The sequence below is a fragment of the Lepidochelys olivacea genome, assembly GCF_965140295.1.
Source record: "Lepidochelys olivacea isolate rLepOli2 genome assembly, chromosome: 12".
Classification (NCBI taxonomy): domain Eukaryota; kingdom Metazoa; phylum Chordata; order Testudines; family Cheloniidae; genus Lepidochelys; species Lepidochelys olivacea.
The window spans coordinates 24,941,689-24,967,089 of NC_140422.1; the positions used below are offsets into that span (position 1 = coordinate 24,941,689).

At 42.9% G+C, this 25,401-nt stretch overlaps 1 protein-coding gene and 1 long non-coding RNA gene across 2 annotated transcripts in view; one reads left to right on the forward strand and one right to left on the reverse strand.

Annotated features, from left to right (window-relative positions):
* The window catches only part of WTIP (WT1 interacting protein), a 114,042-nt gene that overhangs the window by 57,197 nt on the left and 31,444 nt on the right, over positions 1-25,401 (reverse strand). Inside the window, exon 2 of the mRNA XM_084644242.1 lies at positions 7,272-7,373. Coding sequence (XP_084500368.1) covers positions 7,272-7,373 — 102 coding nt within the window. The remainder of the gene's footprint in view (positions 1-7,271; positions 7,374-25,401) is intronic.
* Positions 11,952-24,053, forward strand: LOC311529070. Its single transcript, XR_014713763.1, has 5 exons — positions 11,952-12,040; positions 16,089-16,181; positions 16,852-17,016; positions 18,436-18,707; positions 23,271-24,053. It is a non-coding gene; the product is annotated as an uncharacterized lncRNA (long non-coding RNA).

Genomic DNA, 25,401 nt, shown 5'->3' on the forward strand with positions numbered 1-25,401 from the left:
CCCCACTGAGTCCCACATCAATCACCTGCCTCACACACATCACATTTCCAGGATGTGTCAAGACACACTGGTGTTTCAGAATATGGCTAGGAAGCCTCAATGTTTATATAGGGCTTAGTATACTGTACTTACAAATGTGCCATGAGAAAAGAAGAACACGAATATGCTGCTGGGAGTTCAAGAATTTTAAAAATCATCCAAGCTCTCAGAAACACGCCATGAAGGCAAAGATATTATGGATATTACTACTGGGAAAAAACAAGGTTCATTCCCAGTTACCTAATATGCAAAAGAACTTTTTCAGTAACTCTAGCCTTTGATAGACTCCCCTAGGCAGGCATGACAAGCAGGGGATGGCTGTAATTATTTTAATACCCATTTATATTACAATAGCACCCAAAGGTGTCAGGTCAGGATTGGGCCCCATTATACCAGGCCCTATATAAACATAAATGTGGACATGATCCCTACCCCGAAAAGTTTGCAATCTAAAGTCAAAACCTCACTCATTTTTTATGCCAGCTGGAGGACACAAACTATTTCAGGAATGGAGACTATGCTCTGAGGCTGGCAGCGACCACTGTTGTGTGCAGACCCATACCATGCCTCTTGGAGCTGCTGCCAAGGCTGTGTGCTGCCACACTCCCCTATAATCTCACAATACACCCTTGTGCGTTTATACTTGGTTCCAGCAATGAGCTTTCAAAACGCTGGAAACAGCCAGGGCTGTCAGTTATCAGCTGGAATTGTGAGATCTTGCACGTTGTCACTTTTATATTCAACTTCTGTATAAAAACCCAAGTGAGTGCTCCAGTCTGATCAACAACAGCTAGGAAAGAAACGCACTGCACACCTTTGGGATTGTACAATTTTCTGTAGGCTTCTGATTTATCTTGCTATGATTTCCTGGGCCTTTTAAAATCACCCATTGAAGGAGAGATCCTATTGGGATCCAGGAAGTGGGTGGGGAGAGCCCGCCCACTACTCAAGGACCTCCCCCCAGCCTAAGGGGAGTATCCACAGGTCCGGGATTCTAAGTGAGTACGGGGGACAAAGATAGAACAGGGACAAGGGTGAGGTCAGAGGGCTAAACGAAGGGAACCTGATGAGGACACCAAACTGAGAACCCTGGACAGCGCCCACAGGAACTCCGCCTAGATGCGTGAGTGGACGGAGGATAGGAAATAGGCCCCAGTGTCACAGGAGATCCCCTCTGCCAACCTCCTCTCCCTGGTCTTGTAGATGGCCATTTTGGCCAGGGCTAGGAGGAGGTTGAAAAGGAGGTCCTGTGACTTCGTGGAGCCATGGATAGCAAGTGCGTAGATAAGAAGGTGAGGGGATTAAAGGCAAAAGGAATGTTCAAACATTTGCCTTTATGTGAATGAGGAGAAAGTGTCATTGGTGAAATGTATGGAATTTAAACTTAGTTCCTTGTAGCTCATTTTCTGCAAATTTACCATCATCATCTGAAACTAATATAAATATAAAATTGATATCCTTCACTATAAAGATTCTTTTCCTATAGCTCTTACAACAGGAGCATTTCCATTAATATTGGACTAAAACATCACTAAAATAGCTTAACATTTTAGTGTGATACTGCTTACATAAAGGTTTGAGTGCCTTGTCTGCTGAAACCTGGTGACTCGGAACAGTAACTAAAGGCATTGTTACTTTCTGCAACATGTATCACTCGCAAAGACAATCCATAAATAGCTGTATCCCATCACCCACACTTAAGAGTACATCACTGCAAGGACACTACACTTTCAAGAGGGCTCCCATGTTCTGAAATACCACCACTTGGGATTAGATGTTGAACATTTCAGGGATAAACTATTCTCTTGTGTTCTGCAAGTGCTCCTGGCCATACGAATGCTTAATTCTAAAGAGAGAGAACAGTGTATGCTGCCGGGTAAATTCTCATCTCTGCTACTTGAGGATAGGCTTGGCAGAAGCTGATTTTTAAAAAAAATTTTTTTGACAGATATCAATGTTTATTTTTAAGCTTTTTTTTAGATTTGTCTCGATTTAAATTTTCAGTTTTTCTATCTATCTAGAGAGAGAGAGGGGTGGGGGTAGGGTGTGGGCGGGAGGACGGTTTGTGTATGCACTGTGAAACCAAAGTTTCCTGACATTTACCAATAAAAATCTAATCCTTCCAAGCCTACTTGATTCAGCAAAGCACTTAAACACATGAGTAACCTAAAGCACTTATGCACATGCTTACGTGTTTTACTGAATCAAGGCCAAAATACGGTTTCAGCACTGTAATAGCTGAGAGAAGATTTTTGGCCCAGCATTTAAAAAAAAAATCTTTACAAGCTGAAATAGTTTTCTCTGAGTGATTCTGTAGGAAGGGTTACATTGTGCAGTCACACCCCATTGAAACCAGAGAGCTCTGGTTTTCACCTTACCAGAAGGGGGTTACCTGACGTATAGAAAACTGAGCATCTCTCAGAGGCATGTCCTATTATGAAAGGAGCTGAGGGTCTGCCCCATTCAAAAATGGAGCAATGCCACATATAGGTAAAAACTGTCCAAAGGAGCCTGAGGCTCAGATGCTAGACGTCCTCAACTGCCACAGATCACAGAAGCTAGGGTTTAACATTCAATAAGTTCACTTATTCCAAGTATTACTAACAGAGAGGCAGACATAGGTCATTATTTTACATTAAAAGGTCTCTACTTCCCAGGTCTCTGGCATTTTTGCTTTATCATCCTCTCTCTGTGCTCAGATCTGCAAGATTTTTTTATTATGAGGATGTCCCAGGCCTTCTGAATCAAGACATGATCAGGGGCTTCCTCCAAGACTACTAGAAATGGGCTAACACTGTGGTGTATCGAAGAATTACAATTTTCTGTGTTAATTAACAGGAAGTCCAAGGGTATCATGAGTAAGGCAATGATTTAGTCACGGGTATTTTTAGTAAGAGGCATGGATAGGTCACGGGCAATAAACAAAAATTCATGGCCCATGACCTGTCCATGACTTATAGTAAAAATGCCTATGTTTAAATGGGGGGCGAGGGGGGTCCTGGGTGTGTGTGTGGGGAGCTGCTGCTGCTGGAGAGCATGTGGGGGTGGTGGCTACTCGGGGGGGGGGGGGTGCCTGGGGCCAGCGGCTCCAGTTGCTGGGGATCACGGTTGCTCTGGCCCGCCAGATGGGGACCACTGCCCGGGGCTGCAGCTGCTCCAGACTGCCTGCCGGGGACTGCTGCTTGGGCGGCCCTGGGCAACCACACTGGCCCCTGAAGAAGTCATGGAATCCGTGACTTACATGACCTCCATGACAGACATGGAGCCCTAATCACAAAGTAATTCCATGTTTGTCCATTTACTAATATTTGCATCTATCTTATATATTTCTAGAGCACGGCTAACCTAATGGGACCATATTTTCAAAAGAAATCAATACACACTGGGTGCTGAGCTTGCTAAAATCTGGCCCTAAAACCTAATAATTCTGTGCTAGCCCATCTGAGGTTAGGAATCCTTCACCAATATTTTTGTACTTTTGAGCTTTCCTGCTAATTATGAATTGAAGGTATCTTTCAGGAAACGGTCCTTCTAGCAATCTCCTGATGTTCCTTGTAGATTTTCTTTAACCAATAATGTTTCGGTTACCATTGAAACAAAAAATTCACATGTGGAAGTGGAAGTTGTTCGATGCCAACTCAGGTGCCGTTCGTTACTCAAGGGGAATTTCTTCATCTAGAGTCTTTTCCCATTTATCCAGATAATTACATTGGTTTTCCACATCAAGCATGGAGGCTCATTATCACCCTTTCAAACTCTGTAAGTAGTCTCCAAGCCACATTTCCCTAAGGTTTGAAATCTAATTTTTAAATCTTTGAATAGTTAAATATTGGGCGTTTATCTTAATTAAATGTGCTTTGTGAGGTCTCCAGGTCTAGGGCATATTTCTCCCCATTAACTAACTACCTTACACTGTCTAGACCATTTAGTGAAAAACAGGACTGGTATCTCCTAGAGGAAAGTTTGGACCATGTCTTATTGTTTTCAAAGAAGGAAGAGGAAAGATGACCCTTGCTTATCTGAGATTTCTAAGATCTGTGTAAGTGGAAAGCACAGATCTTGGAATTTCGGAAAGAAAATTAATGTTCCAAAGGAGTAGCAGTATCTTCCTTCTGCACAGCATTTACTGCTGCCCTTATTAGGCCAAATTACCAGAACTGTATCTATGCCTGATCGTATCTCTTCATTGAGTCACAGAATTTAAAGCCAGAAAGGGCCATTAGATCATCTAGTCTCACATATTGTATATCGTAGGCTATAAAATTTCACCCACTTATGTCTGTATTAAACCCCCATAACTTGTGTTGGCTAAAACAGATCTTCCAGAAATGCATTCAGTCTTAATGGAGAATATACCACTTTCCTTGGTAGTTTCCTCTAATGGTTAATCACCCTTGCTATTAAAAATGTGTGCCTAATTTCTAATTTGAATTCTGCAGCTTCCAGCCATTGGTTCTTGTTTTGCCACTAATCTCGGTTAGATTAAAGCAATGTTTACTACCCAGTATTTTCTCCCTGTGAAGGTTCTTATACACAGATACGAAGTCAGCACTCAGTCTTCTTTGTGATAAGCTAAACACATTGAGCTCTCTCACTGTAAGGTATTTTCTCCAGCCCTCAAATAATTTTTGTGGCTCTTTTCTCCACCCTTTCCAGTCTTCCAACATTCTTTTAAAAACATGGATGGCAGAATTGGACACACTATTCCAGTATTGGGCTCACCAATGCCACACAGAGAGGAAGAATCACCTCCCCACTCCTACTCACTACTTCCCTGCTTATACATCCAAGGATCACGTTAGCCCTTTTTGCTACAGTATTGCATGCGTAGCTCACATTCAGTTGTTTGTCCACTAAGCCCCCTAAATCCTTTTTAGAGTCACTGCTTTCCAGAAGACAGTCCTGTATGGCCTCCATTCCTTGTTCCTTAGGTCTGGATCCACTAGCCCTCCTTCCAGTACTGGTTTGCCTAATGTTTGAGGGGAGTTGAGGAGTTGTTTTTTAAAGCAATTCCTAGAATCACATTACCCTAAATAAAGAATGAAGCTGATGAGTGGTTTTGTTTAGGTAAAAATCTTGTCAAGTTGGGTTGGGTTTGGTCCTATTTAGAAATCTTCCAAAGCTCAGGGAAGTGAAGTCCAGAGAAATGGTTCAATTTTTGGCTCATCTCTGTAAGTAACTGAATGTATGCTTTGATTAAACATGTTTCACCTGCAATTAGACCTGTGTTGCAATATCAATAACACAGCTACCATTCAAATGCACTATGTTAGAAAGAACAAAGGATCCATGACAAACTTTGTTTTAACGTGAATCTTGCAGAAATCAAGCTGGTAGACAAAAAGAAATTAAAAAGTGTTCTTTCTTTCTGATCAGGGTTTGGGCATTCTAGCATAAGAATACCGTAATGATCAGCTCACAGGACAACATGGTGCACTGTTACCCAGTGTAATATGCAGTGACTCATATGCCATAATGTGAATCACGGAATTCCGCTAGCACTATTTGGGGTTATGCGAGGTCAAGTCCTACGTTGCATTCAGCTAGATGTACATCGGCCACATACATACTGGGAGGTCAATCTGAAAGTTTACTGCTGCATTTTAACAACTAACCGAGAATTATATTTTGTTAATAAAATACCTTCCCCTGCCTCTAAACATTCTGTTGAAAAACAGAATGACTTACATAGAAATCTTTATGACAGTCAACATATGTCCTGACTTCTTTTTATCATTTGTGTTCTGCCATGTGGAGGGAGCTGTAATTTGCTCCACGTAATTAGGTTAAATTTAATTTTGGTGATGACTGGATAGATATTATCTGATATTGTATTTTGTCATCCTCTGCTTAGCAGGTTGCCTAAAGTACTTCATTCACTTTGGGAGCCAGCAAAATTGCCGCTCAGTCAGTGGCATATTTGGAGAGCAAATTACTCTTAAATTTTAGGCAAGTTTATTTTAGAACCTGATCATGGTCCAAAGTGGTTTATAAGGTTCCTTAAATTCTATGTTCATTTTTAAAAACAGATATTTATCTATCTGTACAAAGCCTGAAAGAGAGAAAAAACGCCAAACCTTCAACTCTCCTTTCATAAGTGAACTTTACAATGGTCTTTTCACTAGAAAGTTGTTTGGTTCTATGCCAATGATCTTTTACTCTTTTTCTAATCCTTAATTAATCCCTTTTAAAAACAATTTATGTGCTGCATATTCCACTGATGCTCAGCCTTCTGTCTGTGTATATGTATCGCAACAAGATCTTTTACAGCAAGGCTAACATTCATAAATTACAAATGTAAATCCATATTGAGGCACTTCAGTAAAAATGAACTGATTTTTCAGAGTTGATGACTGGCAGCTCCTATTGAAATCAATGGGAATTTGTGTGTGCTTAGCACTTCTTAAACACAGGCCACTGAGGTGCCTAAATATGGATGTCATTGCCTAACTTTAGGCACCCACTTCTAAGAGCTTTGGCTCCATTTTCTAACATTTATGAGGTCTTCAGACCAGGGAGAATATCTGTCTTGTTAAAATACATCAATGTGAGTCACCATGAATTGAAAACAGACGAGTTTCTCAGTAGCAAAGCCATGCTTTTTTGCTAAAAATCACATACAGTGTGTGGACACCATTCCTTTGACATGCCTGCAGATTCAAAGAAATCCTACAAGCTATTGGAAGGGGCATGGAAAGTTTTGGAGGAAAGAATTAAAGAACAACTGCCACCAAATGCTGTAGCAGTTTTAGAGCTGAATTTTCAACATGCGGTCTCCATTTCTGCACATTCAAACATGCACGTGCAATTTTTGTGCATTATTATGTGTGCATGTACATGCTTGAATGCACAAACATTTGTATGTGCATAAAATGAATTTTGCCTGTATCAATTCTATTGTTTGTGTGCAAAAATTATAATGCACATAAAACTCCACAAAAAGGGAGTTATGTACACCAAGTACCACAGAGGCCAGGCCGAAGCCCCTTTGAAAATGTAACACTTAATGTCAATGAAGTATTAGATTTATGTCCTCTTGCTTAAGAAAGTGCAGCTGGATGCTTAGAGATGGAGCATGCTCAGTGTCATTAATCACCAGCCTTGAAGCTGGTGATGCGAGTGGGAATTTTGACTCAGTAAGGACTGCAAGATCGGGCCTTAGGCTGTATGTTAGATGTTAAACGAATACATACATTGGAAGGAAGCCACTAGACACCATAGATCTGACTTACCACAAGAGCAGCATGTGAAGCAGTTGGTGTGGTAGAGGTTACCCATTGCTTGGCAAGCCTGGCTCGCTCCATAGACGCCCTTTCCACACTTTATACAAATACCTAGGAAGAAGAAAGAGACTTAACATCAGAATCCTCAGCAGTTCTAAAAAGCAGCTGATGGCTATTGATTTGTAAACACTTATTGTACCCTCATCAAGCCCGAAAACCATGAACTAATGATCCTGATAGAATCCAGACACCAGAATTGGTGGCAGGCATCTTGAGTGAAATGACTACGTTAAAACCAATCAAAAATAAAAGGCAGAAAATCCTAGCGTGGCTGGTGAAACAAAGTATGAAGAGCTAGGCTGGCCAAAAAGCACAGAAATCCCCCGGAGACAGGTAGAGAAGGGACAGGAAATCTGAATGCCCGCTGGAAAGAATTCGGACTTCCAAAGAAAAACAGCAGCGGTCTTTTATACAAGGTAAGTGATCTCAGCACAGCATGTTACATTCAGCATTACCAGTAAAACAAACAATATGGTCAAACAGTGTCATAGAAAAAAAAGCATTTATTTTGTTCTCTCCAATAAAGTAATCACCATATCAATAGTGAACTGAAGTCCATAAGGAGCTCAGTGAAATGACCCTGTCAGTCATATGTAACATTTTTTAACTTTCTGTTGTTAGTAATACTTAGCCCCTACACACTGGGAATTTTACAAAACAAAAGGCAAGACATTTACCCCCTGGAATCTGGGTTTTCAGATCGGATTCTACTCGGGCTACTTAGTGCATATTGCAGGAGCTATACTTCTATTCAGAACTAGCACCCGTATGTCTACCAAAGCTGGAATTACACCTCCAGGCTCCACTGAAGACAGACCCTAATGGTGCAGACCTGGCAGGGAGTTCTGCCATTGACTTCAGTGGTGTCCGGATTCTACCCTAAAGATCTGCTCCTGCTCCTATTGAAATCAATGGCAATTCGTATCAGTTTTGTACAAGAGAACAGTTGAAGATCCCAGCATAGCTGTGGCAATGCCAGTTAGCTACTGCTGCTGCAGAGTTCAGAGAAAGATTTGTGATTTGGGTAGGTGCTACAAAGATTGTGGTTAGTTTTTTCATGGTAAGGGAGTGATAGGTGGCTGATTATATAGAACTGGCAAATTTCCATTGTTCAGATACTTTTCTTGATGAGATTGTAACTATTTTAAGGTAGGTCAAATGTGTCTCCTAAAACTCTTGAAGCAACATTGAATTAATCCCTGACATGCTTGATTTTAATGGATTTGTGGCCATTTACACCAGAGATTAATTTGTCTCTGTGTCTTTAATAAGGAATTTAATACATAAAACACTGGTACAAAATTACCTCGTTTCATACAGATTATTTTTTGTTTTCCTGATATGTCCATTGGTCCATGACTTGCCTGATTTAACTGTGCAGTATGCAGTGCAGCTGTATCCGTGTTGGTCCCAAGATATTACAGAGACAAGATGAGTGCGGTAATATCATTTATTGGACTAACTTTTGTTGGTGAGAGAGACAAGCTTTTGATGCTGAGGAAGAGCTCTATGTAGCTCGAAAGCTTGTCTCTCTCACCAGCAGAAGTTGGCCCAATAAAATATATTACCTCACCCACCTTGTCTCTTTAATTGTGTAGTGTAAATTAATAAAGTCAATGTGATTTTGAAATTACTTTAGAAGAACATAAAATACACTTTTGCTTCAATTATCTTCTGTAATTAAGCTACTTGTATGCTGGTTAAGGCCCCGATCCTGCAAACATTTATACATATGGTAACTTTAAATCTTATTAAAACAACAAGGATTCCAGTGGCACCTTAAAGACTAACAGATTTATTTGGGCATAAGCTTTCATGGGCTAGAACCCAGATGAAGTGCCTAATCACATCAGCCACACTATCAGAGGCTCGTTCACCTGCACATCTACCAATGTGATATATGCCATCATGTGCCAGCAATGCCCCTCTGCCATGTACATTGGTCAAACTGGACAGTCTCTACGTAAAAGAATAAATGGACACAAATCAGACGTCAAGAATTATAACATTCAAAAACCAGTCGGAGAACACTTCAATCTCTTTGGTCACTCGATTACAGACCTAAAAGTTGCAATTCTTCAACAAAAAAACTTCAAAAAGACCCCAACGAGAGACTGCTGAATTGGAATTAATTTGCAAACTGGATACAATTAACAATTACAATTGTTAATTGTAATACAAATTACAATTAACTTAGGCTTGAATAGAGACTAGGAGTCTTTGTCATTACACAAAGTAAACCTATTTCCCCTTAAAAAGAAAAGGAGTACTTGTGGCACCTTAGAGACTAACAAATTTATTTGAGCATGAGCTTTCGTGAGCTACAGCTTCATCGGATGCATTTCCCCTTGTTTATTCCGCCCCCCTACCCCCCCCAGTTCCTCAGACGTTCTTGTCAACTGCTGGAAATGGCCCACCTTGATCATCACTACAAAAGGATGTCGTCTCCATCTCCGTCTTCTCCCCCCCGCCCCCGCTGGTAATAGCTCACCTTAAGTGATCATTCTCCTTACAGTAAGAAGAAAAGGAGTACTTGTGGTACCTTAGAGACTAACCAATTTATTAGAGCATAAGCTTTCGTGAGCTACAGCTCACTTCATCAGATGCATCACTTATATCACTCCTTACAGTGTGTATGGTAACACCCATTGTTTCATGTTCTCTGTGTATATCAATCTCCCCACTGTATTTTCCACTGAATGCATCCGATGAAGCGAGCTGTAGCCATGAAAGCTTACGCTCAAATAAATTTGTTAGTCTCTAAGGTGCCACAAGTCCTCCTTTTCTTTTTGCAAATACAGACTAACACGGCTGCTACTCTGAAACCAATTTTTCTGGCCTCCCCATATACCTCCAAAGAGATTTCTCCTCCCCCCTCCTCCTCTTTCTGGAGTAGAAATTACCAGTTTTGGTATAGCACTAATGTTGCTGTCTCTCCCTATGGTTGTGTATTTTGACTAACGTACAGGGATAATGGGTTAAAAAAGTATATTTTGAAAAAACTCCTTTGTGTTACAAATTATTATATTTAAATAAAAAGAGTTTTACAAATTGCATGCAGTTTTCAACATTTATACTCTTAACTGACTTCACCTATCTCAGATCATGAAAATAGACTAGTCAGTTTCACCTTTGTTGTCTGATTCCCATGCGCTAGCAGGGGAATATTTAAACCTAAGCAAAACACTGTCTTCATTTAAATAAAATAATAATGAAGCTGTTTCTATTAATATTGGATTTTATGAAACCTTTAAAGTTTTTGGTGCTGAAGTACCTGACAATTTCCTTTTAATACCATTGAATCTCAATGCCCTAAATTAACCCTGTGATACCAAAACTCCTCCAGAGAGATCTATCCAACTGCCCTGTAAACAAAATTGTAAGAAAATGTTGATTCTGGGGCTAAGTATGAAATCAGATTTAATATAATAAATGAGAACTTTACTGTAGTAGGTTGACTACCTGCAGGAGCTCAACTATTACCTCTTTTTTTTTTTTTTACCAATGATTACAAAAGGTAAGAGGACTATTATTTACTATAAGTTAATGATTCATTTGCTGGTGAAAGTTATTGATCCCTCTGTAACATTCTGATCCAAAAGTGCAGCCACTTCACTCAACTAATGTTGCAACAGACCCCACACATGACAAAGCCACTGTCAGAGCAGTGAGAGTAACCAGTGAACCCCTCTATCTTCCCTGTAACTTACTGGAAACTCTAGAATCAGCCTGGTCTCTTATGTCCTTACAACACCCTAGAGGCACCCTGGGGCAGGAAGGGTTGGACATACAATACAATAGTCACACATTCACTTTTGAAACACAGTCTGTTCTTTTAGCTTAAGGCCCTGGTCAACCTTTCATTTTATTTGGGGTAAGAGACCCAGATAAGAACAACCCTTTCAGAGTTCCTGTCACTACCACCAGCCATCTTCACCCATTCTGTCCGCCCTTTCATAACATTAGTGCACTTGTGACTGACTGCCACTGACATCTCAACTAGGAGGTGGAATATTCATGTATACAGACACACCTTCGCCCTTTTCCTGCTGATTTGTACATCAAGGATGGCAGAAATCAATAGTCTACATTTTCCTGAAATGTCTCTCTTTGCGATCTCATTCACAAATGTCATTAAATGCCAGACCTACTACAGTCAAGAACCATCATGGCATATAAAAGCGATCACCTCATTTTTTTTAATCTGTTAACCCACTGGACCATCAGTAGGGTGACCATATTTCCCTATGCTGAATACAGGACACCCGGTAAAATTACTTGTATTCAAGCGAGTTCAATAACAATCAGTCAGAACTTTGCAGTACAAACGTTCAAATGGACATCAAGTTGACTGAGCCTCTGTTAAAAAGAAACACTGCGTCGTTGGATTATTTTTATTTACTTTCTTATCTTTAAGGCTTTAGGGTTCACAGAGTGAGGGGTGACACACATACCCCTATTCCCTCGCCCCCACACACACAGGGAGAGTGACACACACACACTCCCGTACACCTCTCTCACACAGCAGGGGTGACTGACCGACCGACCAACCGACCTGACCTTCCCTGCCCAGCACTCTCTGCCCTCCATGCCTTGCTGGGCCTCCGGGACAGACACACCTCTCCTGGAACCTGACTGCAGGGGCTTCAGCGAACCCAGCCAGAGAGGTGGTCTGTAAGGTGCCACAAGGACTCCTCCTTGTTTTTCCAGCCAGAGAGGTGACTCAGCAGGGGAGGGTGCCTAGGGGATGGAGCAGTCCCGTGCTCGCTCAGGGCAGGACCCAGGGCTGGGGGCTGAAGAGGGTGCTAAGCTGTTGAGCCTGCAGGTTTGGGACATGAACAGGCTGGAAATTCCCCCCCCTCCCGGTGTTCCCCCCTTCCCCTGCCACTCCAGAGCTTAGCTGAGGGGTGGAGTCTTCCCCATGCCAATGCTCTGCGGAGCTTTGGCACATGCTTGTCTCAGCACCTCCTGGCCAGCACCCCAGGCCGGAGGGTCTTGGGCTTTCCTGGGGCACCAGCCCAGCCAGAGGCAGTGGGGGAAGGAAAGAGCCTGCCAGCCAGGCTGCTGGTGAGCTCAGTGCTCTGACTAGTGTCTGGTTCTCCGTGCAGGACTGGGAGTGGGATGCACCCTGCCCGGGGGGATCTGGTGGAGCAGCAGGGCTGGAGGGGCAAAGCAGGGAGAGGACAGTGAGAGGGGGAGCACATAACGGGTTGATGGGTGGGCTGCAGAAGCAACACATAACTGGCCGCTGCCTGGTGCCTTCCTGCACTCACCAGCCACTGCAGCTCACAGCCAGAGATGGCCAGAAACGGGACAGGGCCCTACTGGCCGAGAGTCTGCATGCAGCTAAGATAGTGCTGATGGACCAGCAGGGGGAGCGGTTGGCCCCGCACGCTGCATCTTCGCCCCACCACCAGCCTTGCACACCCATTCCCATCGTCGGCCACTGGACCCCCCCATCCCAATCACTGCTGGTGGGCGGGTGGCTGGCGTGCCAGGATCTGGCCAGCAGCAGGATCCGCCAGTAGTGATGGTGGGGAGATGGGCAAATTGTCCCGTATCTTCCGTTTTTAAGAAAAAGTTGGGACAACAGCAGGAGGGCTTAAATACAGGACTGTCCCTTTAAAAACGGGACATCTGGTCACCCTCACCATCAGAAGCAAGTGAATTTTTTGATTGTGAATGGTTTATTTACACAGCTCTCCCCATCATATGATTCATTATGAGCAGCTGTCAGTTTTTTAGTTCACTTTCTCTAAAAGATTGGTCATTTATTGCAGGAATGAATGACCACAGAGATGACTGGCATTCTAATAAGATTTCATGTATAATTCCATTTATATATTTTGAAAAATATATATGCAGCTGTGGTGTGAGCTCATAATGCCCTGGAAAAATCACTAATGTGTAGGTTATTTATGATCAGTTTTCCACCAATCGCAACCCAGGCTGTGTGTTATTAGTTTGGTAAGAGGCCATACTTAATAGCAACACTGCATTTTGTTTCAGCTTTATTTCTAAATGCCTGTTGAATTTCCTATGAAGAATGTGCTATTATGGAGCAGGCATATCACATTCTGGAATTTTATTGTGTGTCACTGTTTGAATCTACTGTTTCCAACCTTTGTACAACTCATGTGCTTTTCTTGTCCCTCCTTTTCCATCAGTGTGATTATTCCAGACCTACAGCTGAGAATGTTCAGAGCTGCTCAGGATGGAGTGGAACTGAATGGGCAAAGGTGTCCTTTGTGCTCTATCCTGATACCAGGCTCATTGTAAATTAGAGCACTTTATGGATTGTGCTAATTTATGCCAGCTACCCACAGCCTCTTTAGGAGATCACAGGGATGTCCTGGCTGCAGAAAGCAGGGATGAGATAGGCACTGCCACAATGACTCTACCCGATCCAAGTATCCCCTCATGCAGGGAGAATCCTCCTGTATCCAGATCAGGGTGTAGGGTTGCTTCGCACTGCCAGCGTGGTGCAAAGCAGCCCCAACACATCTGCGGATTGGGGCCATTAATTCTCCTCTGGAGTAGCCAGCTCAGCCTTCAGCAGTGAAAGAATGCAGTCAGTGTGACCTCACAGCCCATTAACATGGAATCGACTGCATTTTCATATGTAGATAATACAGACACAAGGAGATCAGAGTCTGATAGATGCTTGGTATCACTCTTTAGCTGGAGAGATATTACATGGTGCTGTGTGTAGAGGCATTACTGGCATTAATATAAAGGTTCTGTGGGCGTGAGTATGGGATAGCTGCTCTCTATTAGGGCATATCCTTGAGCTCATACTTCATACACTTTAACATTTGCTTGAAGATAAGGAAAAAATCAAAGTAGAGAATAACCAAGCACATATGCACAATGGACCTCGGCAAAAGAGCACAAACAATTAATGCTGGAAACTGAGACTTTTGATTGAAATTAGCTAAGCAAACTCCCCACAGCTCCCCAGATAGTATGAAACTAATCCAGTTCCTCCTGATGATGAATTGCACATACTTTCTCAAAGCTGCCTTACTGAGAAAGCAATGATCTGAATGTGACTGGGACAAGTCTTTCCAAAGCTGAAGAATAATGCTCAGTGACTGCTTTTTTGGAAGATCAGAACAGTGACACGTTTTCAGTCTAATACACAGAGAGACAGTTGCTGATTTAAGAATTTATCAACCCGGACAATGTTTTCAGATATATTCAGTGACTTTGCTCCAAACTGAAACGGTAAGAAGACAGCACTATGTAATGAGCAAAGGTATCAATCACAGTCTGACAGACCCAGTGTGAACTGGAGAATTCCCCAGCATGCACTTTGACCAGAGATAGTTCCAGTCTGGAGCCTGTAATAAAAACACCCCTGGACTTGGTGAACAGCATTTTCTGGGCCCATATCTACTCTTGACAGGTGTTCACAGTGCTCTCTGGACCATCAAATTGTTGGCTGGAGATCTACATATTTCCCCAGGTCCCCTAATGATAGAGAAACCAATGGCCAGAATTTGGTACCATGTTTTCTGTGATCCAGTTAGCAGGTGAGTAAATACACTTTAGGTCCACCTCCGTCCTCAATTACATGCATGGAACTCTCCTTGGGTCAAATTCTGCCCTCACTCAAACGGCACAGCGCTACAGCAGTCAGTAGAGTAACGTGAGTCTCAGAAAGGGAGCAGAATTTGTCCTGCTGACTTCAATGGGAGCAGCATGTGTGAGTTGGACGGAAATCTGGCCCTCTTTCTCTTTTCTTTAATTTGACAGTGTGCCATGAATCAGAGACGAACCGCAGCTTTCTTTCCCCCCACATCATCTCTCACTGGGATAAATGCTACATACAGTGTACAGTAAGAAATGCCCACGCCCTGTCATTATACATTAGGGTAAAGTTAGCATTAACAAATAACACATGGCACAGATAAATCTTTGGCTACATGGTCCCATTCACAAAGCAATGGGAGAGCAAAAGGATTGGACATGTATAACATAGGGTTATTGCAGGATCCATTTCTCTCTCACACTAGTTGAGAACTGTCTTTCTGCACATCAGCTCAGAGGTGAGTCAGGGGTTTGTAGAAGGGCAGGAGGTTCAAACACACAAGGACATGGAGAGAGAAGCTGCGTGGGTCAAGTACATGTCTTAATTCAATTTAGAGACAGTTAACTGAACAAGACTGAGGGTAAAAAGCCAGAGAAGGGAATATGTGCTCAGCGGCCCAACCAGTGAAGAGAGGAAGGACATGTGAGGTAGGGAGTTGGATTAAATGCTTGTGTACCACAACCAGAGTCTAACCTGGATTGCAGCAGCCAGGAGATTCTGAACAGACTGGAGAGAAAAACTCCTTTCCCTTTTAGCAAATAACATTGGAGGGATCTTCAAATGTACAAGTCACATGCCACTCAGAGGCTGAGAGGAAATATAAACCCACTCCCTACTCAGGCTCCAGTGGCTGGGGATGGTGGGGGAGGAAAGCCAAGCTTCTGGAACTCTCATTCTCAGGGCTCCCGCCACCTTCATCTATCAAAACTATCTCTTGCCAATAGGTTGTAATCCTCCAGTTACTAAGGCTCTAATAAGTTTTCCCAGTCCTGAATATACAATATAAATAAGTAAAAGCCCAATTCACAACAGATCCAGCAGGAGGATACCCAATTGCATAGTAACCACACATGACTGCACAAAAATCAGAGCGCGCTCCTTTGGCATAGATAAGAGAAGCATGATGCAGGAACCTGCTTACTAAGACTACATCATACTGCCTTCTCCAACAGGGGGGAAGGTCAACAGATAACACAAATGTGAATACACCTGAGAATGCAGAAGTTCCCCGCAGTGATACAGGAAAGAATGGAGACCATTTGCAGGTAAACATTTTAAATCCCTGTTTTAAATCATAGGCTGTTCATGCCAGGAATCTTGAGGCTTCTAAGCCTGACAGTGGTCTGGCTCTATTTAAACAACAGAAACTAGTTCTGTGTGATACTTTAGAAAGTAACGACTTAACATGGCAGTGCAGACTAATAGAACAGCTCACACAGGCCAGAGTGCTGGAACTGGCTACACTGAGAGAAGAAATGTTGTCCAGGCTACATTGGTACCTAGTAAAATTACTGTTTAAATGAAGTCAAAATTAGAATCAGGTCACGTGCCAGGAAATGAAGCTATTTTAATTATTAAACCTTCCTCGGGGTTGCTACCAACCTTGTTCTCTTCCTCATGGAAACAGGATAAAGCTATTGCCACTAACTGGCTACAGCCTCCAGATATCTGTCTATTTTTATCAATCTACTAACTTAAATGCACTCCATCCCCATAGCATCTGTGCGTCTTATAATAGAAATAGCTTGATTACTTTAGTGTGTGTGTGTGTGTGTGTGGTTGGGGGGGGAGCGAGTTAGAGAGATGAGTTTGCTCAGTTTTATCTCTTGCAGAAATGAATTCTACAGTCTACCTCCAATTCCCATCACAGTTCTGATTCTCTCACTCATGAGCCTCTGTCTATTGGCTAATAATTTCATAATTTCATTGTTCCAGTAGGATATAGCTGTCATGGGAGATCATGGCCACCAAAGGAGATGCTAGGCCAGTCCCATGAAGGACTTTGGATAACAGGCCACAGAACCTCGACTCTCTTTTATATTCATTGGGGAGTCAGTGCAGAGCACCAGGGTGAAGCATTTGTTCATGGCATCAGCTATGGTAAGTAGATGGGAGGCTATATTTTATACCAGTTGGAGTATTTTCAGGGTAAGTGGTTTCATACCTAGATACAGTAAAGATGATGGTGGGGAATCTGAAACTGCACTGCTGTAGAACGTCCAACACTGCATTTCCCTGGCTCTACGTTTTAGCAGTTATAAGCCCAAAGAACATCTAGACAGATGGATTGAGGTATGTTAGCTACAAGTCAAGTGGACTACAAGCACAGCCAAGTGGAGGATGTCATGGGAGACCGTATCAGTTCTGATTAGCAGCTGTTGGAAATTGGAAGGCTTTTCTGCCATTTAAAGTAGATTCATCTAATCAAATGAAAGTGAAAGACACTAAACTGATGACACTAAGCTGAGGGACAGGTAGATATGCTGAAGGGTAGGGATAGGGTCCAGAGTGACATAGACAAATTGGAGGATTGGGCCAAAAAGACATCTGATGAGGTTCAACAAGGACAAGTGCAGAGTCCTGCACTTAGGATGGAAGAATCCCATGCACTGCTAAAAGCTGGGGACCGACTGGTTAAGCGGCAGTTCTGCAGAAAAGGTCCTGGGGATTACAGTGGATGAGAAGCTGGATGTGAGTCAGCAGGGTGCCCTTGTTGCCATATTGGGCTGCATTAGTAGGAGCATTGCCAGCAGATCAAGGAAAGTGATTATTCCCCTTTATTCGGCACTGGTGAGGCTACATCTGGAGTATTGTGTCCAGTTTTGCCCCCCCCCCCCACAACAGAAAGGATGTGGACAAATTGGGGAGAGTCCAGCAGAGGGCAACGAAAATGATTAGGGGGCTGGGGCACATGATTTACAAGGAGAGGTTGAGGGAACAGGGCTTATTTAGTCTGCAGAAGTGAAGAGTGAGGGGGGACTTGATAGCAGCCTTCAACTACCTGAAGGGGGGTTCCAAAGAGGATGGAGCTCGGCTGTTCTCAGTGGTGGCAGATGACAGAACAAGGAGCAGTGGTCTCAAGTTGCAGTGGGGAAGGTCTAGATTGGCTATTAGGAAAAACTATTTCACTAGAAGGGTGGTGAAGCATTGGAACGGGTTACCTAGAGAGGAGGTGGAATCTCCGTCGTTACAGGTTTTTAAGGCCCGGCTTGACAAAGCCCAGGCTGGGATGATTTAGTTGGTGTTGGTCCTGCTTTGAGTAGGGGGTTGGAGTAGATGACCTCCTGAGATATCTTCCAACCCTAATCTTCTATGAAAGCCTGAAGCTAGTGCAGTAAATGCTCATTGCTTCATATAGTACCTGAAATTACTGCTGTGAACCATGAAATTACTAACTATCTGCACTGAGTTGACTCTGTATTACCTGTCGGGAAAGAATACATCTTGGGTGCATCCACACCACTCTCCTTTATTCTGCCTTTTGATGCTCATGATGCTGATACTGCTTCACTTCCGCAGGATGCGATTCACAGCCCTCTTGTTCTGATCGGCACTGTGACATCAACCCATTGGTTTACAAACAGTCGTTCATTTTTCTACTTTTTGGCCCTGTGTCAGGCAATGTCGGGGTGACTCATGCTCACTTGAGACTTAACGTCAGTGGCCAAGGACCTTCCTTCGCTAAGCACTGGAAGACAGAGTTGTTCTGGGCGCCCAGTCCCTCAGCTGCAGCACTTTGAGTTGCCTTGCAGAGGGATCAGAGTTTGGAGCTGGGTCACAGTCTCTCGCAGGTGAGTCAGCAGGAGTTGGGGGCAGCTCCACTGGTGATTCACAAACATGAGGGTGAAGAGAGGAGCCTTCGAGAGAACACTCACAGCAGCAATAATGACCTATGCTGGATAACAGGTGGGAGAGTGATGCTTCAGAGAGAAACCTCACGTCTCTCCACTATTCCAACAGGCCCAGTGTTGCAGTGCTTACCACAGAGAGGGAATTTTGAGATCCACTTACACTGAGTACTGGGGTGATGCCCAGTGGAATGAGCGGACTGTGGTGGGGACATAAGATGGAAACATGCCTCGTTAAAAACCTAAAGGCTCACCTATCCCACTCATCACCTGGGGCCCAAACTTTGGGTTTCTGAGACTGCCTCAAGCCAAACTGAGGGAAGCAAGGAAGCCAGTCAGCAGGCTAGGGAGACAGAGTAAAGTGCCACTCTCACTCCAGCTCATAATAGCAGAGGGTATAACGCTAGTACTGTATATGCACGACTGACTCCTCTGCACATTTCTGGCTATGAAGCAGGTGTGCAGTTCAGCTGATTGGGGCGGTTGGGGGCAGGCAGTCGGCCCAGCTGTGCATTCACACAGATTTATGGAGACAGTAGTTCTTTGCTGTGTGCTCTCCAAAGGAAAGAAAAAAGTAGCAAAAGAAATGAGAATTCACTGCACATGCTACACATACTAGGCAATGGAAGGGATTTGTCCAAAGCTTCAGACTACAACTGCAGTAGTAGCGACATGAAAGTATAATCAAGTTTGCTTGGAAATGTTTGTTTTTAATGAAGAAAAATACGGTAATACATTCCAGGGCTTTAATATGCACAAGCCCATTTGGTTGTCTGCAGCAACAGGTGGAGAAGATCATCTGAGCTCGGAGTTAAGGCTACTGCTTGCTCTGGACCATGGAGTCAGTCTACATTTATGCTGGCATAAATGAGGCTAAAACCTGGCCTTCTGTCTCTAGTTTATGCTGCTGTCTCTGGTAGCTTTGCAGACACCTTAAAACAGCATGTGACTGCTTACTATACTGGCCAATAAGTAAGCAGAGCAGTGAGACCTGGAGATGAAATTAGAAGCAATAATTATGAATTTTCTGGCTTTGTGAGGGTTTCATGCCCTTTTAATATTTGCATATCTGTTTTGCAGGCAGAAAAACCTGCCTTATAGAGGCATATTTAAGAAGCCTGCTGAAAATGTTGCCCTTTGTGTTTATTGCAATTACATTCCTGTAATATACACATCTAGTGATCACAGCACAGAACTAAGCTAGGAACACCAAAATTCCAATGCCCTTTCTGACAACGATTCCCATGATAGTCTTGGGCAAACAATTTAACTGGCCCGTGCCTCAGTTTCCCCATGTATAAAATGAGGAGCACAATACCTGCCCCATTGGGATTTTGTTAGCATTAACCAGGTAATGTTTATAAAGTGCTTTGAGCATGATAATTAATATTTAATCATTAATAATTAATTTAGCATACTTGTTTTGCCCAGTGTTTTGGGAAATGATATGCAAATCTCCAGAAAACAGCCAGCTAGACCTTTCAGGGGTAAAAGGGGGGGGGGGGGAATTGGAGAAGTTTATATACCACGTATTTGGGCATCTGTGAAACCAGAGATAGCAAAAATGATACCAAAAGTACTAACAATCCACCAGTACAGCCCCAAACTACCAGGCAAGTCGGAGATCTGAGAATATCAGTTGCACACTCTTTAAGCTGGAGAGCCTTTTTCTTTTCATTACATTCGTCTGTCATTTCAACTGTGAGTCATCATTTTAATATATGGCAGAAAAAGGTCATATTACAGCTGCCTTACTTGACATATTTAAAATGGGTTCATGATTAAACAGGGAGTCTAGTCTAAAAGTTCCCAGGTGCACTTTTCTATTTTCTTAGATAATGGTCTATTTCCAGAACCAGCATGACAGTCTGAAAAAAGCATGTCTTACGTAACCCTGTTTGGTTACAAATTAAACAGGTCGCTCCATCCTCTACAGCTGACGTGTAATTTTGACACCTACACTACACAAGCACTACAGCCACTGGTGTGCCAATTGTGTGTGTGTTTTAGATGTACAGGGATATAAATAAGATAGTTAAAAATGTGTGTAAATGTACATAGATTATATATAGGATTGGCAGAATTCAACTTTTATTTTTTATAATTTTGATGAATTATATCAATTTTTTAGGATTTTTATCTATTTAAATGTTCAGTTCTGCAAAATTATGGGTTTTAAGCATCTTTTCATTTGTGTCATTTTAAATTTTCACAATTTAAATTATGGGAGGGTCACAAAATCATTTAATAAGAGGAGATGCTGAGATTCAAAAAGGTAAAGCTTTATAACTGTTAAAATATTGTCAATATCACATATCCAAATACACAAAGTAAATGTCCTCAAATAAAAACCCTCAGAAGTTCTCAAGCAGTAGTTTTCTTATTTTGCCAATCTGTAAATTTCTATTATTATATATGGAAATTTGTTTTGCCATTTTGTGCCTGTACAGTTAAAAAAAATATTGACATTTGCCGACATTTACTGATAAAAATATAATCCTTCCAAGTTAAATTATATAGCTACATAGATGGATAGATAGATAGATAGATAGATACTCACTCAAAGGAAGCTGATACACTACTGAGAAATGTCTCCTTACATAAGCTGAAATCCACTAGGCTGCTCCAAGTAAAGTGAATCTCTGAGGGTACGTCTACACTGCATAAACCACCCCTGGCACCGAGTGTCAGAGCCCAATTGACTTGAGCTCATGGGGCTTGGACTGTGTGGCTAAATACTGCAGAGTAGACATTCAGGCTCAGGCTGGAGCCTAGACTCACCCTCTTCCCTCATGAGGTTCAGAGCCCAAAAGTTCACACTGCAATTTTTAGCCCCGGAGCCCAAGCCCTGCAAGCTCAAGTCAGCTAACCTGGGCCAGCCACAGCCATGCTGCAGGTCTTTTATTGCTGTGTAGACGTGCTCTGGAGGGCCTGTAAATACCGTAAGGATGAACAAAGGAAACTTTATGCCCTCCTGTAGGACACCCTTTATAAAGGACAGTTTCAGAGTGTTGTTTTTCAGTACTGGTTTTGCCATCTACAGCTCGAGAAGGATTTTCGTTCTAAAATAACTCCTCTTAAACCCACCCCATTTTCCCTGAGCTTTTTATTGGACAGAGAACACTCTTCTCTGCCCTTGCAAGGCCCAATCCTGCGAGTGGCCCAGCATATACTGCAAGTACTGAGCACCTTTCTGTCTCATTTGACTTCAGTAGGAATGGAGGTAGGGTGACCAGATGTCCCGATTTTATAGGACAGTCCTGATTTTGGGGTCTTTTTCTTATATAGGATCCTATTACCTCCCACCCCCGTCCCGATTTTTCACATTTGCTGTCCGGTCACCCTAAATGGAGGGTCACAGCTTTCTGCAGGATCAGACCACCAGAAAAGCCTGCCCCGATCCAACAAGAGGAAAACCCATGGGATATTCAGTCAAATATAGCACTAGCAATAAGTAAACAGGAAATTCTAATTTTTTACTTTTCCCCCAGAGAAACAATAAAATACATTGCTCTATATGCTGGATAATTTCCTTCCTATGGGTCCAGCTCAACAAAAACACACAGCCAGCTTCCGTAGCATGGAGGAAGCTTCTGTAGACTCGGCCACATTCCCATGTGTACACTGTTGCAGTTGTTGAGCTGAGATCTAAGATAGATAATCGGTATTTGTTGTTTCTCTCTATCAGTTTTGCATTTGTGATAAACGTCTCACTAGGGGACAGCCTGGTGCTCTGTACAGCTGCGAAGGGAGATGGCTTCAGTTTTTGTTCCTGGTTGCTTGCCCCATGAGTCAGCTGTGCCTGGGAGCTGGGAGGGTTGCAAAGGTAGCATTGCTCAGCCCCGTAGGAAAGGACACACCTCATTTTGCTTGCGGTGAGTGGCTGTGGGGGAGAGGCCTGATTCACCACTCCCTGGCACCTGGTGTCATCATTTATCCCGTGAAAAATGAGAACAAAATGGGTATAAAATGCTAGCAAATCAGAATTGTTTTACAGCCTCTTCCTCCAGGTGAAAAAGATGGCACAGGCTACAAGGCAAAGGAGAATCAAACCCATGACCTCCACTGGAAGGGTTAAAAGTTGCACTATGCCGCTAGGAAAGTCTAAGGGTACATCTACACTGCAGCTCTCAGGGAGCCTCCCAGCCCAGACAGACAGACTTGCATTAGCACAGCCCAAGGGGCTTATTCTCCCGTTGGCTTGTTTGAGTAGCTCCCATTAATGCCCATGAAAATTAGCATGCCTGCTGAGGGGAGACTGGTGCAAATTTTCATCCCCAGGCACAAAGAGGTCTGCATAAACATGTGTCCATGTCTGTTGTGCCACCCACATGTTAAATTTGCATTGACAGACGTCTGCATAAGCGCACCTGAGTCTTCAACTCAAGCTATAGACACTTATCTCCTATGTGGATCAGGTACAGAGGGGGACACAAAAGACACATGGGCCAGTGGGTTGCAGAGGAAAGACCTGCAAATGCAACATGCCTGTGCCCATTTTTCCAGGTGACCTGTTGTGCCTGCAGCCAAAACTTGGCCTGTATCCTCTACAAAGAAGCCTGTGGTCATTCTGACAAGTGCGAAGCTGCTCCTATTAAAGAACATGTGTCGCGAACTAACTGTTTGGCACAGAGAGGGAAACAGTGATGAACTACTTGGGATTTCATGGCGAACATCGAAGCCTCTCTACTTTAGAGGAGAGGGGATTTCCTGGAGAAATAAAACAGTCCTTTAACTGAATAGAGCACTTGTGCTGGATTGGTCACCCCAGAGACAGATTTCCTTTAGCCATGAAAAAGAGGCCATATGGGCAGCTGGAGTAAAAACTACCTCACAGCAGCACGGTCACCTTCACCGTGACTGGCAGGGATCACTTCTAGAAGCAGGCAGTCACTTCATCCTCCACGTCCATGCTGCTCTCAGACTCTGTACTGATACTGACAAAGGTGCTTATTATCAAGTGGAATTCTGGAATATGGACAGCTCTCCACGCGGCAGCAGACAGAAGATCTGGATTGGACTCACACGGGTAAACTAGAGGTGAAAAGCTCTATAATCCCATGGGCCACCACTGCCCATACATTACTCACTTTAATGAGTAATTCCTCCGACACCAACGGCAGGCAGAGAGGAGCAGATGTGGCTAAATGTGTAGCAGGGCTTTTTCAGAAACACCTCTGGGACAATTATTTATTTAAGTCCTTTCTGGAAGCAGCTAAAAACAAACTCAATATTGAAAAACTATGGAAAGACTGAGCAGACCAAAAAAGGGTAAATTGTTAGGAAGGTTATTAGCTGCTTTGCTGGTTACAATAAATGTCTCATCCAAATAAATGGGATTTTATTCAGCTGTCACCGGTTTGAAAGGTTCTATGGAGTGTTGAAATATTTGTTAATTTATGACTTAGAGGATTGGAAAAAAAAATAACAGAAATGCGTAATCCTACAGCAATTATAGAGTCAACACTTAATTGATCTGAGGAGCCTCTATTCATAGCAGCTAAAAGGAGCATTCATTCCATTTTACATCACCCCTTGAACATGGTGTGTCGATGCAATTTTCAACACCAGGGGAAATCACTGAAAAAATTGAAACAGTCTGAATAATTTTCTCTATCTGTTTTTAATTAAAATAATTAGCCAAACACATGGAACTGATAAGGAGATGTAACCCTTTCCACCTCAGTGATGCAGTTTATAAACTGGCAATATTCATATGTATCCACCCTTATAAAGCATGTTGAAAGCCTCCTACAGAAGGTACAATATTAATGCAAAATGATTATTATTAAATCATTGGTTCAAACCCAGCTCAGGGTGGCAGTGAAGTTCTCATCTGATGGTCATTCAGTGACTTATGTGAGGGGAATTTAAGTGTCCCAGTCCAGTTCCTAGTAGTCAAATGTCCACATGGCCAACACCACAACGGGCACCATTTGGAATCCTTGCTAGCAGACTCAGCAGAGAGGCCAAGGACTGACTGGACATGGAAACTCAATCCTCTTACTCTCCACACATGGACTACAGTGCAGTGAGGCATGTTGATGGCATAGGGTGGATGCTTACCCACACTGTACCTATTCTGTGATAGAGTGAGAACGTCGTTCTGCAGGGCTACCTCCTTGATACCTTCCACAGGCATTACAGTCACACCAAAAAGTAAACCACCAATCAAAACATTGAGAAGCATCATACAAGTTAAGATTTCAATCCTAACCATGTAAATCATTACTGGCCAAACTAAATAGGATTATTCCCTTCACTTCAAAGTCCCTTCTGACTCCTCGCTTTCATTTACACCATTATGGAATCCATTTGCAAATGTCACTTTTCCCCTTTTTACCAGAACTTGCTCTGTTTAAAACTTTTGCAGAGAACTGGCGATTTGGTTAATTACCAGAGTATTTGTCTCCATGACTCTAGCCTCTACCCTAATTATACCTATGAACATAAGGGAAGTTTTTGCTGAGTGAATGAAGAAAACACTGCTGTGTTGTTTCTGTACCAGTTAAGAGCAGAGCACTGAAACCATGCCTACACGTCCTTCCGCCTCCCCCTTCGGTGCCTGTAATACTGATGATTCCATCATTTTGGGAAAGGAATTGTTTGTTCACAGAGCAGATCATTGTTCACTTGC